The sequence below is a fragment of the Ranitomeya imitator genome, chromosome 2 (assembly GCF_032444005.1).
Source record: "Ranitomeya imitator isolate aRanImi1 chromosome 2, aRanImi1.pri, whole genome shotgun sequence".
Lineage (NCBI taxonomy): Eukaryota > Metazoa > Chordata > Amphibia > Anura > Dendrobatidae > Ranitomeya > Ranitomeya imitator.
Window position 1 is genome coordinate 842,693,891 of NC_091283.1, and position 15,874 is coordinate 842,709,764.

Consider the following 15,874-nt stretch of genomic DNA (forward strand, 5'->3'; position numbering starts at 1 on the left):
TGATCAGGTTAACCTTCTTTTTACATTTTTATAGATCAAATTTTTATGAGGCGTTGATACCAAATACGTCTGCGTTTTTTAAATACCGTATATATTTATTTTTAACTGATGATAGGGTGGTGATTCAAACTTTTAGGATTTTTTTTTTATTTTATTTTTTACATTTTACTGCATTTACTAGTCCTCTTTGCCGACTAGAACCTTGTCCATATACATGGCCCACCCAGGTTTATCCCCATATATGGCCCACCCTATATATATAGATAGGGCGCCATTTTGCTGCAGTTAAATTTGTTTTTAAAGACCACACTATTAATAATAATAATAATCTTTATTTTTATATAGTGCTAACATATTCCGCAGCGCTTTACAGTTTGCACACATTATCATCACTGTCCCCGATTGGGCTCACAATCTAGAATTCCTATCAGTATGTCTTTGGAATGTGGGAGGAAACCGGAGTGCCCGGAGGAAACCCACGCAAACACGGAGAGAACATACAAACTCTTTGCAGATGTTGTCCTGGGTGGGATTAGAACCCAGGACCCCAGCGCTGCAAGGCTGTAGTGCTAACCACTGCGCCACCGTGCTGCCCTAATTAACTGCGCAAGCACAGTATTTAAAATAGGAGACATGTCGCTGAAGGTTCAGTGACCTTTTATTTAAGCCAGAATGATGAGGATGAGGCCAGAGCACAAAAAAAAAAAGACCTGCTCACAGGCCCGCCCTGGAGCACGAGCACCTCATTAACTCAAAACTGTAATCAAAGATTAAACAACCACAAGATGGATTTATTCAACCCAGGTATCATTTTAATCAGTGTAAGGCTATGGTCACATTGCGTTATGTGACCGCGTTTAACGGACTACGTTACACCGCGGCATAACGCGGTGTAACGAAGTCCGTTAACGCCGCCATAGCCTGTAATGGCGAACGCATCGCTAGCGCACGCCCACATTGCAAGCAGCGTTCGGGGTCCGTTCCTCGCTAGCACAGATCGGGGATCTGCGCTAGCGGGATCGGCAAACGCGATCCCTTTTGGGACATTGCGTTAGCGCAGTCCGTAGCGCTATGCGCTAAACGGACTGCCCTAATGCAATGTGACCCTAGCCTAACAGCGCTGACCTGACAATACCTTTAGTTTACTTAGCAAAATCCTGATGACAGGTTCGCTTAAAGTAAGCTTCTGCTAATAGTCGCTGCCTTTGTGGCTGTGTGTAAATAGCGGGGATTTGGAACCCTGTATTGAAAATACCTATCCTGTAAAAGATATATGTTGGGGCTATACAGCCAGAATTATAGATCTAGTTTATTCAGATTGCATCATCACTTGGTCAGATATTAGTACTTGTATGGAGTGGTAAGTGGCATCCACTATTTTATTTTTCAAAGAGATATTTCGATCGTACAGTGTATAGATATAGCTTTACTTCCATATTGATGCCATAACAGATGAAAAATGTACAAAGTACATGTGTGACTGTGCTCTCAAATGTAGCACTTTTATACATCATTAATAATTATATTGTTTATTTTCCCAGGCTTTGTATCAGATATTGATAAGCTCTACCCTCCCCCTGCACCAGCTGCCTCATTTCTCCAGTCTGGAGCGCCCTTCTCTGGACCACCCATTGTTGTGAAGGTACAGTAATTAGTCTGATATACTATCTGTCTGGCTGGTGAATGTTCTCAGTCCCTCAGTGTGACTTCCACACGTGTTTCACAAATTTGAGATTATTAACAATAGTTTACTTATATGCAGTAGCCATGATATGAGGGGTGGTTTGTAGATGTCCCTCCAAAGTAACTGTCTCAGTCGGCACTTGTATGATGTCCGTGTAAAGAATGTTCATAAGCCCACAAGTTTCTGTGCTTGTCATTAACTGTATATTGCTGATTCTAAATATTATCTACTCAGTGCACATGTAGAGATATCCGGAATATGACTTTGGAAAAGATATGGAGGAGGTTGAAGAAGAATGTTTGTCTTATTACTTATCTACGACTTTGCAGTCCAGTAGTATTTCAACTTAAGACTAAACACTTTAAGGATTTGTATCAAGTTTCCATACTATCCCCTACCCATAAGATGGTGGATAACTTACTGATTGCCGTAGGTCCGACTACTGAGACCCCTATTAAATCTGACAACAGAGCGGATGGTTTTCTGAATCTACATGGTTAGTATGCATAATATATGGTGGAACTGACAATCTGGTCTGGTTAAGTGGGTGGTCTTCTCACAGAGGTGGTCTTTTGAAGAGATTTGACTTTACCGTAAGATATATTGTTGAAAGGTATTTGGTAGCAGCTGATCTTTGAGATTGCAGCTGCAGGTTGGGCATATGTTCATTTACCATGGCATGCCTATATACATCTATCTATATAATCGTCTAAGGGGTACTTCTGTCTGTTTGTCTGTCTGTCTTTCTGTCTGTAACGGAAATCCCGCCAGCTGGCCGCGACCAATCAGCAACAGGCTTAGTACGGCCGTGAATTGGCCCCTCCCTACTCTCCTCCAGTCAGTGCCACCTCCCTACTCCCCTCCAGTCAGTACCAGTGTGTCGCCCCATCCCAGACCAACTTTTTACTATTGATGCTGCCTATGCAGCATCAATAATAAAAATATATAATGTTAAAAATAATAATAAAAAAAAAATTGTGCTATTCTCAACTTCCGACGTCCATCGGTGCGCGATGCGGCCGCCAGCTTCCGTTCCCAGTGATGCATTGCGAAATTATCCAGATGACTTAGCGGTCTCGCTTCGGTGGATGCCGGAGGGTGAGTATGTAACTATTTTTTATTTTATTTTTTTAACAGGGATATGGTGCCCACACTGCTATATATTACGTGGGCTGTGTTATATACTGCGTGGGCTGTGTTATATGCTATGTGGCTGTGCTATATACTACGTAGGCTGTGTTATATACTACGTGGGCTGTGTTATATACTGCGTGGGCTGTGTTATATACTGCGTGGGCTGTGTTATATGCTGCATGGGCTGTGCTATATATTATGTGGTCTGTGTTATATATTACGTGGGCTGTGTTATATACTACGTGGCTGCGCTATATACTACGTGGCTGTCTGTGTTATGTGAGCTGTGCTATATACTATGTGGCTGCTATATACTATGTGGCTGCTATATACTACGTGGCTGGCTGTGTTATATAATAATAATAATAATCTTTATTTTTATATAGCGCTAACATATTACGCAGCGCTTTACAGTTTGCACACATTTTCATCCCTGTCCCCGTTGGGCTCACAATCTAGGTTCCCTATCAGTATGTCTTTGGAATGTGGGAGGAAACCGGAGTACCCGGAGGAAACCCACGCAAACACGGAGAGAACATACAAACTCTTTGCAGATGTTGTCCTTCGTGGGGCTTGAACCCAGGACTCCAGCGCTGCAAGGCTGCTGTGCTAACCACTGCGCCACCGTGCTGCCCGGTGGCGCAGTGGTTAGCACAGAAGCCTTGCAGCAGCCTTGCATACTACGTGGCTGTGTTATATACTACATGGCTGTGCTATATACTACATGGCTGTGCTATATACTACTATACCTATTCTAGAATACCCGATGCGTTAGAATCAGGCCACCATCTAGTACAGCTATATACGGGCAGGATGTATGCAGTTATTTCTATACATATACTACATCCACATGCTTTTGGGATCAGATTTAAAGAGACAATATACTGTGCATTTACGGGCTGTTCATTACTTAGGACAACCCTAATCAAAAAGTAACCATGAGAGCACAGATTCAATGAAGAAATAATTATATCATGAGATAAAGTAGCAAGAAGCCCAAGGATGATAGATGATTGTAACCTAGAATGCTGGATGTCCTGCCATACATCATGTACTCTATTTCAGGAAGTAAGGGGTGTACAGTAGCAGAACACGACTTTAATAAGAACCATAGACTTTACTATTCCAGCCAAGACAGTGGCAAGCCTTTTACTTTCCTCTAAGCCTGGTGTTAAGACCATTTGAAGTTCAGACGGGGGAAGTCCTGAATGTTTGCACAGATGTCAGGATACCTGTCAGCACTGAGGAGAGCCATAAGGTGACTGGAATATCCCCACATCGCACTCACATTCCCACTGGATAAGTTTGATATTTTGGAATTTAGTCAAAATTAGTTTTCTTAACGACAAGGAAGAAACAATAGAAGACTTCAATGACATGTACTTGCCTAAACATGAGATTAAACTTTTGGTAAGAACTTTCTAAAATCGTTTCTGCTTCAATTAATCACACATTTCCATATCTCTGCTAGCTGTAATTGAATATGAAAATTCTTGTTTTCATCTTGAACTTGAAAACCCACATAGATCCAAAATATCTTATACCTGAAGGTTCATTCACACATTTTTATCCAGTCCAGACAAACTTCTCGGAGCTAAATAAGAATCTACAATCTACGACAATCTACAATCTGGTTTCCGCCCCCATCACTCAACTGAGACTGCCCTGACCAAAATCACTAACGACCTACTTACCGCCAAAGCTACTGGACAATACTCTGTACTCCTCCTTCTAGACCTGTCCTCTGCTTTCGACACAGTTGACCACTGCCTCCTACTACAGATCCTCTCCTCCTTTGGCATCAAAGACCTCGCCCTATTCTGGATCGCCTCGTACCTTTCCAACCGCACATTCAGCGTTTCCCACTCCCATACTACCTCCTCATCCCACCCTCTCTCTGTTGGAGTCCCCCAAGGCTCTGTTCTAGGACCCCTGCTCTTCTCAATCTATACACTTGGCTTGGGACAACTCATAAAGTCCCATGGATTCCAGTACCACCTCTATGCTGACGACACTCAGATCTACCTCTCTGGCCCAGACGTCACCGCTCTGCTGTCCAGAATCCCAGAGTGCCTATCAGCCATATCCTCCTTCTTCTCCTCTCGCTTCCTCAAACTCAATGTGGACAAATCTGAACTCATCATCTTTCCTCCATCCCACAAATCTTCCTTACTTGACCTATCTATCGCAGTCAATGACATCATGCTTTCCCCTGTACCCGTAGTCCGCTGCCTCGGAGTAACCTTCGACTCTGCCCTGTCCTTCAAACCACACATCCAAGCTCTTTCCACCTCCTGTCGCCTCCAGCTCAAAAATATCTCCAGGATCCGTCCTTTCCTCAACCCCCAATCTACTAAAATGCTTGTGCACGCCCTCATCATTTCCCGCCTTGACTACTGCAACATCCTTTTCTGTGGCCTCCCTGCTAACACCCTTGCACCTCTCCAGTCCATCCTTAACTCTGCTGCCCGACTAATCCATCTCTCTCCTCGCTACTCCTCCGCTTCCCCCCTCTGCAAATCTCTTCACTGGCTCCCATTCCCTCAGCGTATCCAGTTCAAATTGCTAATACTGACCTACAAAGCCATCCACAACCTGTCTCCTTCATATATCTCTGAACTAATCTCTCGATATCTTCCCTCACGTGACCTCTGGTCCTCCCAAGACCTCCTTCTCTCCTCCACACTTATTCGCTCCTCATCCAATCGCCTCCAAGACTTCTCCCGAATATCCCCCATCCTCTGGAACTCTCTGCCCCAACACGTCCGACTATCAACCACAGTCGGATCCTTCAGACGGAACTTGAAAACTCATCTCTTCAGGAAAGCCTACAGCCTGCACTGACACCGCTGCTGCCTCATCACTATCGAAGCTACCGCCTCACCAACACTGGAGCTACCGCCTCACCAACACCGGAGCTCCTGCAACCCTCAACCTACTGTCTCCTTCCCCATAATCCTGTAGAATGTAAGCCCGCAAGGGCAGGGTCCTCGCCCCTCTGTATCAGTCCGTCATTGTTAGTTTGTTTACTGTATGTGATATCTGTAACTTGTATGTAACCCCTTCTCATGTACAGCACCATGGAATCAATGGTGCTATATAAATAAATAATAATAATAATAATAATCTACAGACCACTATTGCGCAGGCTTATGTATTAACCAGTATTGATGCAGAGTAACAAACTTTAAGAACGAGTACAAGATTTGTGCTGCTGACAGGGGCAGCGTCAGCACCCGGGTAAGTGCTGTGGCCTTGAGCTTGCGGGGGGGGGGGGGGGTTTGAACCCACTCGCCATCGGGCACACTGGCGTGCTATGGGGTCCAGGTGCTGGACAGGTCAGAGGGCGCGATGACGTCAGTACTGTGCTCCCTCTGCCTGAACTGTCACAGTGCGGAGAGCCGGAATACACCAAGGAGTCTGGAGCAGAGCAGCAGCCAGCGACAAGAGGTGAGTATATGGGGCCAATTATATATGGAGCAGTATATGGGGCCAATTATATATGGAGCAGTATATGGGGCTAATTATATATGGAGCAGTATATGGGGCTAATTGTATATGGAGCAGTATATGGGGCCAATTATATATGGAGCAGTATATGGGGCTAATTATATATGGAGCAGTATATGGGGCCAATTATATATGGAGCAGTATATGGGGCCAATTATATATGGAGCAGTATATGGGGCCAATTACATATGGCGCATCTTATGGGGCTCATTAGATATGGAGCATTATTTGGGGCCCATTCTGTTTGGAGCATTATATGGTGCCCATCATATACTGTATGGAGCAATTTATGAGGACTATTCTGTATGGGGCATTATATGGGGCTCATTATACTGTATGGAGCAATATATGGGGCTCATTATTCTGGATGGAGCATTATGTGGGTCCCAGTATTCTGTATGGAACAATATATGGGGCTCATTATTCTGTATGGAGCACTTTGTGGTGCCCATAATACTGTATGGAGGACTATACTGTCTGGTTTCTGAGCTATTGATATCACTCATGTAATGTAAGAAGTGAAATCTTTGGCATTGTACTGTACCTTTATTTCTCTGCCGTATCTGTGCATCATGTATTGTGGTATGTATTAAAGGGGCCACTGAGAAGTTTTCGCCCAGGGCCCACAAAAACCTGGAGCCAGCCCCGGTTGCTGACATAATATCTCACAGAGGACTGCACAACCTAAGGATGCAAATTGCGAAAGGTCTTAGTCCATGTTCAGAGAAACAAAACACTACAAAAGGGGCTTCTTTACAGGAGAACTGGCTGTTTCCCCAATCTTCAATGGACCAGCTCTAGTCTTTGCAATATAAAACAACAGCTTGTGTTACTTTAAGTTGTGCTGCACAAGATCTCCCTCTAGTAGACAGGAAGGAAGGAGTCTCATGGATTTGCAGTCAGAATGTTATTTACCACAACACTTTGATAGAAAGGAGGAAATGACTTGTGCAGCAATATTCACTTCCAAATGCAGCAGATGGTACTGTACTGGGAGACATAGAAGGTATACCTGCCTCTGCTTAAATCATAAACAAAGTGGTCAGGTTTCTAGAAAAGTCTAGCTACGTAATCTACAAATAGGCATTTGTGTTCACAGGACACATGCTGTAACATAGTAACATAGTTAGTAAGGCCGAAAAAAAACATTTGTCCATCCAGTTCAGCCTATATTCCATCATAATAAATCCCCAGATCTACGTCCTTCTACAGAACCTAATTGTATGATACAATATTGTTCTGCTCCAGGAAGACATCCAGGCCTCTCTTGAACCCCTCGACTGAGTTCGCCATCACCACCTCCTCAGGCAAGCAATTCCAGATTCTCACTGCCCTAACAGTAAAGAATCCTCTTCTATGTTGGTGGAAAAACCTTCTCTCCTCCAGACGCAAAGAATGCCCCCTTGTGCCCGTCACCTTCCTTGGTATAAACAGATCCTCAGCGAGATATTTGTATTGTCCCCTTATATACTTATACATGGTTATTAGATCGCCCCTCAGTCATCTTTTTTCTAGACTAAATAATCCTAATTTCGCTAATCTATCTGGGTATTGTAGTTCTCCCATCCCCTTTATTAATTTTGTTGCCCTCCTTTGTACTCTCTCTAGTTCCATTATATCCTTCCTGAGCACCGGTGCCCAAAACTGGACACAGTACTCCATGTGCGGTCTAACTAGGGATTTGTACAGAGGCAGTATAATGCTCTCATCATGTGTATCCAGACCTCTTTTAATGCACCCCATGATCCTGTTTGCCTTGGCAGCTGCTGCCTGGCACTGGCTGCTCCAGGTAAGTTTATCATTAACTAGGATCCCCAAGTCCTTCTCCCTGTCAGATTTACCCAGTGGTTTCCCATTCAGTGTATAATGGTGACATTGATTCCTTCTTCCCATGTGTATAACCTTACATTTATCATTGTTAAACCTCATCTGCCACCTTTCAGCCCAAGTTTCCAACTTATCCAGATCCATCTGTAGCAGAATACTATCTTCTCTTGTATTAACTGCTTTACATAGTTTTGTATCATCTGTAAATATCGATATTTTACTGTGTAAACCTTCTACCAGATCGTTAATGAATATGTTGAAGAGAACAGGTCCCAATACTGACCCCTGCGGTACCCCACTGGTCACAGCGACCCAGTTAGAGACTATACCATTTATAACCACCCTCTGCTTTCTATCACTAAGCCAGTTACTAACCCATTTACACACAATTTCCCCCAGACCAAGCATTCTCATTTTGTGTACCAACCTCTTGTGCGGCACGGTATCAAACGCTTTGGAAAAATCGAGATATACCACGTCCAATGACTCACCGTGGTCCAGCCTATAGCTTACCTCTTCATAAAAACTGATTAGATTGGTTTGACAGGAGCGATTTCTCATAAACCCATGCTGATATGGAGTTAAACAGTTATTCTCATTGAGATAATCCAGAATAACATCCCTCAGAAACCCTTCAAATATTTTACCAACAATAGAGGTTAGACTTACTGGCCTATAATTTCCAGGTTCACTTTTAGAGCCCTTTTTGAATATTGGCACCACATTTGCTATGCGCCAATCCTGCGGAACAGACCCTGTCGCTATAGAGTCCCTAAAAATAAGAAATAATGGTTTATCTATTACATTACTTAGTTCTCTTAGTACTCGTGGGTGTATGCCATCCGGACCCGGAGATTTATCTATTTTAATCTTATTTAGCCGGTTTCGCACCTCTTCTTGGGTTAGATTGGTGACCCTTAATATAGGGTTTTCATTGTTTCTTGGGATTTCACCTAGCATTTCATTTTCCACCGTGAATACCGTGGAGAAGAAGGTGTTTAATATGTTAGCTTTTTCCTCGTCATCTACAACCATTCTTTCCTCACTATTTTTTAAGGGGCCTACATTTTCAGTTTTTATTCTTTTACTATTGATATAGTTGAAGAACAGTTTGGGATTAGTTTTACTCTCCTTAGCAATGTGCTTCTCTGTTTCCTTTTTGGCAGCTTTAATTAGTTTTTTTAGATAAAGTATTTTTCTCCCTATAGTTTTTTAGAGCTTCAATGGTGCCATCCTGCTTTAGTAGTGCAAATGCTTTCTTTTTACTGTTAATTGCCTGTCTTACTTCTTTGTTTAGCCACATTGGGTTTTTCCTATTTCTAGTCCTTTTATTCCCACAAGGTATAAACCGCTTACACTGCCTATTTAGGATGTTCTTAAACATTTCCCATTTATTATCTGTATTCTTATTTCTGAGGATATTGTCCCAGTCTACCAGATTAAGGGCATCTCTAAGCTGGTCAAACTTTGCCTTGTATACTGACCTGCAGCATCCCCAGTCCCGCCACAAGCTCCTGCCATCATAAGGGCAAGCATGGTGTAAAAATTCACTGCTTACAGTTCATAGTGTCCATTATTTTAGTCATTCAGCTTTAACCACTTAATGTCCAGTCCAGAAAGGGCAATAACGGGAACCTGACCTCAGATTCATGCTGATCTAATCACGGGCATGAGTCAGAGTCTGTGTCATTGCAGGTAGGTACGCTGCAGCATTTCAAAGAAAACATACCGTACAAGGAAAACCCGGCCGTGGACTAGTGTCTTAGCTAACTACCGTAGATTGATGCAGTCTGAAGCATGCAAACTTAGGCCTCTTTCACACTTCAGTTGTTTGGCGTCTAAAACCGCCATTTTCCTCAAATAACAGATCTGTCAATTTTTTTGACGGATCCGTTATTTTCCCATAGACTTGCATTAGCGACGGATTGTGACAGATGGTCGTCCGTTCCATCCGCCATGCGACGGATCCATCGAAATTTGGCGGACGTTTTCTGAAAATAGACGGATATTGAAACGTTTTTTGTCAACGCCGAAATGGCGGATCACCATAGAATGGCCGCCTATGGCCGACGGATCCGCCGCAACCGTTTTTTCAGCGGATCCGTCGCCCCAATCCGTTTTTTCAATTACGCATGCTCCAAAAAGTAGATACTTTTCCCAGACAACCCCCAAGTAACAAATCCATCAAAAAAACGGATCCGTTAGAACCGTTTTCTCAACAATTGTGACGGATCCGTCATTATGTCGGTAGAGACTGACGCCAAACAACTGAAGTGTGAAAGAAGCCTTAGGGAGAAACCTGTCAGTCATGAGGAGAGGGGCAGGAAGAAGCCAGGGACTGCACTAGACTAATCAGCAGAGACACAAAGTAGGCAGAGACATCCATCCGGCTTTTCAAATCATGTTTTCTCTGAAATGCCGCTGCGTTTCAGAGTAAAACATGCCTTCTGCGATCACGTCCTCTTTTCTGCAGCCACAACTTTCTTTACTTTTTCACTGACGTCGCTGTGTAAGGTTTTATTTTATGTGGGACAAATTGTATTTTTTTTAAGCCCCATTTTGGTATATACTGTACATAAATTATGGAGTATTTTATATGTGTTTTTTCTGCAACACAAACATAGAAAAAAAGCTATTTTTGTTTTAATTTTATTTTGATTTATCTTTTACTGTTTATGTTTCATACCAGGTAACCCATTGAACAAATTCTACAGGTTATAATGGTTTTCTGAGTATTATGGCTGGTTTTACACTTGCGTTGTGAAGAGCTGAGGAGGGCTGCGTACTTCCTCTGTTAAGCCCCGCCCACTGCTGCAGCTCTTCAATTCAGCTCGGTCTACGTCGGCATGCGTCCTGCATACCTATCTGTAACATTGGGTACGCAGGCCATGCGAATGTACGCGGATGCCTCCGCATGCGTCGTTTTGACGCTGCGCCGACCGCAACAAAATGCAACATCAAAACGATGCATGCGGAGGCATCTGCATACATTCGCATGGCCTGCGTACCCAATGTTAAAGATAGGTACGCAAAACACATGCCGACGTGGGCGGAGCTGAATGAAAGAGGTGCGGCAGTGGGAGGGGCATAACGGAGGAACTACGCAGCCCTCCGCAGCTCTGCCCAACGCAAGTGTGAAACCAGCCTAACAGATGTAGTTTTTGTTGCTACATGTAATAACATGTGCTTTATATGAAAAATGTCATAAAATCATAAAATGTTAGAGTTTGAAGTGACCTAAGGGTCATCGTGTCCAACCCCCTGCTCGATGCAGGATTCTTTTTTTTTTTTTTCCTTTTCTTGCGGTGGGGACTTTTTATTTATTATTACTTTAAAAAATGTTTGCTAGTTTTTTAAATGTGGATATTTATTTTTTACATCATTTGTTCCCTAAGAGCTCATCAAAGATCTCAGGGGGATATCTTTCATTTTCTTTATTGATAATTTATTCCCAACTAACTGGGGCATCCATAGTCGCCTTAGTTTTAGGATAAAGGATATGTCTAAAGCAAGTAATAATGGGAGCAGATGTAAAAACTGTTGCACGAAAAGTGGAGCAGTTGCACATGCTAAAAAAAAAATGTGGTTGCAGCTTTGTAAAAAGTAGACACCACAAAATAAGATCTGGGAGCTGAGGAGTTGCTATAAACAGCTTTTCCACGTTTCCTATGTAAGACGGGTAGTGTGAACAATAGGCCTGCAAAATATTATCATAAAGGTTGTGTCATGTCAGCAACAACTCTCAAACTGGAAGAGATCCCTTAAATCCCCTCTCTAGAGACAAGCATATGTGTTGTTTCTGGTCTATCCCATCATTCTGCAAGTGCTAAGCTCTCTATCCACTCTAGGAAAATTGTAATGGGAGAGCTCAGCAATAACTTGTCAGCCATCCAGCTTTATTTCTCTTAGTGCTATAAGTGGTTAATATCAGTAAGTAACACAAAGATACAAGTACGGTAAATGTGACTTTATTTGGACTGATACTGTAACATTCAGCCACTGTGACTTGCCCTTGATAATGAATCTATGCTCACTACAACAGCAGACCATCCTAATAAAAGATGATATTAATAATCTGATAATTAATGCGCATATAAGGAATGCATATACCGTAACTGAAATGTCTGTATTCCTTTTAAAAGTATGAATTGAAAGGATCTACTAGATGTAGTTAAGCTCCTTTTATTATTATGAGGAGAGGATTTGCCATGTCATTTATATAAAAATGTTTTGTAAGCTTATTGTTTATTACTTACTAAAAAGTTTAAATACAAATTAAAGTTTAAAAAAATAATAATAATCTGATAGTAATACTGGTATTGTGATTTCTTAGTTTACACAGAGAAAATCTTCGATTGGTCGGGTGGTTCATATTTGCAATCTTCCTGAAGGAAGCTGCAACGAGACAGACGTTGTTAACCTCGGCCTACCATTCGGGAAAGTCACCAACTACATTTTGATGAAATCAACAAATCAGGTAATTTTAGACTGCACCTTTTCAGTATACAAAGATATATTTTGATTTTGTGCATAAATTCATCCCCGAGTGATGAAACTGTTTCAATACATGGTGGACACCACAACTATTGATGATGGCATTTTGCCTCAATACAACATGACTTTCTGTTAAGAGGGTGTCGGACTGCCGGGCAACACAAGATTAATCAGAATTGAGACTTTCCTGCAAAGAATGTATCCCGTGTGCAGCAAACTACACCATATATGCCATAAAATTGCAGCATGGGAATATAGCATTAACATGCTGGCAAAGTCTGACACATATTCACGGCAGAGGACAACAGAGAGTGTATAGAGTAGACTTAGACATTGAGATCCCTCTAAACGCAATTACGTCTCTAAAAATATAGCAACATGTAGCACCTTTTAAAAAAATAAATTGACAAGTTCTTAATTTGCTAGAGACGGTAAAACATGACAAAAACTCAAAAAATTTAGTATCACACTAATCATACTGACCCAAACCTAAAAGTTAACGTCATATTTACAGCACAGTAGATTCTGATAAAATGAAATGCAAAAAAACAATGAACAAAATATGGCTATGACAATGGAATAACAAAAAAACACAGGCGAGATGAACAAAACTAGAAAGTAACCAGCAATAATTGCTGCAACACTAAAGGGGTTAATAATGTTGCATGGGACATAAAATTGATATACAGTGGGTAGGGAAAGTATTCAGACCCCTTTAAATTTTTCACTCTTTGTTTCATTGTAGCCACTTGGTAAATTCAAAAAAGTTCATTTTTTCTCATTAATGTGCACTCTGCACCCCCTCTTGCCTGAAAAAAAAACAGAAATGTAGACATTTTTGCAAATTTGTAAAAAAAAAAAACTCTGAAATATCCCATGGTCGTAAGTCTTCAGCCCCTTTGCTTAGTATTGAGGAGAAGCCCCTTTTGAGCTAGTACAGCCATGAGTCTTTGTTAGGAATGATGTAACAAGTTTTTCACCCCTGGATTTGGGGATCCTTGGCCATTCTTCCTTGCAGATCCTCTCAAGTTCCGTCAGCTTGGATGGTGAACGTTGGTGATCGGCCATTTTTAGGTCTCTCCAGAAATGTTCAATTGGGTTTAGGTCAGGGCTCTGGCTGGGCCAGTCAAGAATTCTTATTTTAGCTGTGTGCTTAGGGTCATTGTCTTGTTGGAAGGTGAACCTTCGGCCAAGTCTGAGGTCCAGAGCACTCTGGAAGAGGTTTTCATCCAGGATATCTCTGTATTTGGCTGCATTCATGTTTCCTTCAATGACAACCAGTCGTCCTGTCCCTGCAGCTGAAAAACACCCCCATAGCATGATGCTGCCTCCACCATGTTTCACTGTTGGGATTGTGTTGGGCAGGTGATGAGCAGGGCCTGATCTTCTCCACACATACCGCTTAGAATTATCACCAAAAAAGGTCTATCTTCATCTCATCAGACCAGAGAATCTTATTTCTCATAGTCTGGGAGTCCTTCATGTGTTTTTCAGCAAACTCTATGCGGGCTTTCATATGTCTTGCACTGAGGAGAGGCTTCAGTTGGGCCACTCTGCCATAAAGGCCTGACTGGTGGAGGGCTGCAGTGATAGTTGACTTTGTGGAACTTTCTCCCATCTCCCTACTGCATCTCTGGAGCTCAGCCACAGTGATCTTGGAGATCTTTTTTACCTCCCTCACCAAGGCTCTTCTCCCATGTTTGCTCAGTTTGGCTGGACGGCCAGGTCTAGGAAGACTTCTGGTGGTCCCAAACTTCTTCCATTTATGGATTATGGAGGCCACTGTGTTCTTAGAAACCTTGAGTTCTGCAGAAATTCTGTGGTAACCTTGGCCAGATCTGAGCCTTGCCACAATTCTGTCTCTGAACTCTTTGGTCAGTTCCTTTGACCTCATGATTCTTCTTTGGTCTGACATGCACTTTGAGCTGTGAGGTCTTATATAGACAGGTGTGCGCCGCTCCAAATCAAGTCCTATCAGTCTAATTACACACAGCTGGACTCCAATGAAGGAGAAGAACCATCTCAAGGAGGATCACAAGGAAATGGACAGCATGGGACTTAAATATGAGTATCTGAGCAAAGGGTCTGAATACTTATGACCATGTGATATTTCAGTTTTTCTTTTTTATAAAATTTTCAAAAATTTCTACATTTCTGTTTTTTTCAGTCAAGATGGGGTGCAGAGTGTACATTAATGAGAAAAGAATTAACTTTTTTTAATTTACCAAATGGCTGCAATGAAACATAGAGTGAAAAATTTTAAAGAATCTGAATATTTCCGTACCCACTGTATGCTGTATGTGCAAAAAAACCCCATCATTATGCAATGTGTTGATTCACTGTAATCTGATGCTATCTGCAAAAAAAACAAAATAAAAAATCACATATGAAGTATTGTTACCAGTTCAATTTGGTCCTGTATATAAATAGATATTTTCTCATTATACTTCCAGGCATTTCTAGAAATGGCATACACTGAGGCAGCAGAGGCGATGGTACAGTACTACAAGGAGAAACCAGCAATGATGAATGATGAAACACTATTGATCCGTATGTCAAAAAGATACAAAGAGTTACAGCTGAAGGTAAAGGGGCTTATGTTTTACATAGCTACATGAAAACATGGTTGTTTTTTTGTGATTTATTATAACAAAACATTGGATACAGTTGCATTTATTTCAAAATAACCTAATTTCCCAGTGTGTGAAAACAGTTCTTGTACAACTCCGTTTACTTGTATTATATCATTCATTGGTGACATATAAGTATTGGAAATTCACACACAATATACAATACAAATCTCAAGACTGTTCTGCAAAGATTTGTTTTGCCATTTTTTGCTGCATTATTTGTATAAATTTTAACTCTTATTTTAGTGTTGTTTATTATGACAGATGCACTTGATAGTCTTGATTGCATTATCAAATATTTTCTACTTTTAGTGTTTTTCCTTCACAGATAGCTTACACTTTTTTTTCTGGTGTTTTCCCAATAAACTCTGCACTAAGCACAAGTAACCTAATTTAAATAATAGGTGCAGAAATTCCGCAGCGTCAAAAACTCAGAAAAAGCTCATTGTGAGAACATAACCTAAAGGTTCAAATCTAAAAAGGTAAAAAAGCAGAGTGCAGGATATTTCAGGAATCTCATTTACCTTGTTGGTACTGTAAAATGTGGCAAAAACGCTACATGTGAACAAGCCCTTAATAATTATTTAAAAGCGAC

General features: G+C 41.7%; 1 protein-coding gene across 1 annotated transcript in view; it reads left to right on the forward strand.

Annotated features, from left to right (window-relative positions):
- Positions 1-15,874, forward strand: part of RBM20 (RNA binding motif protein 20) — a 336,119-nt gene that overhangs the window by 259,535 nt on the left and 60,710 nt on the right. The window contains exons 5-7 of the mRNA XM_069754279.1: positions 1,542-1,642; positions 12,489-12,632; positions 15,103-15,234. Coding sequence (XP_069610380.1) covers positions 1,542-1,642; positions 12,489-12,632; positions 15,103-15,234 — 377 coding nt within the window. The remainder of the gene's footprint in view (positions 1-1,541; positions 1,643-12,488; positions 12,633-15,102; positions 15,235-15,874) is intronic.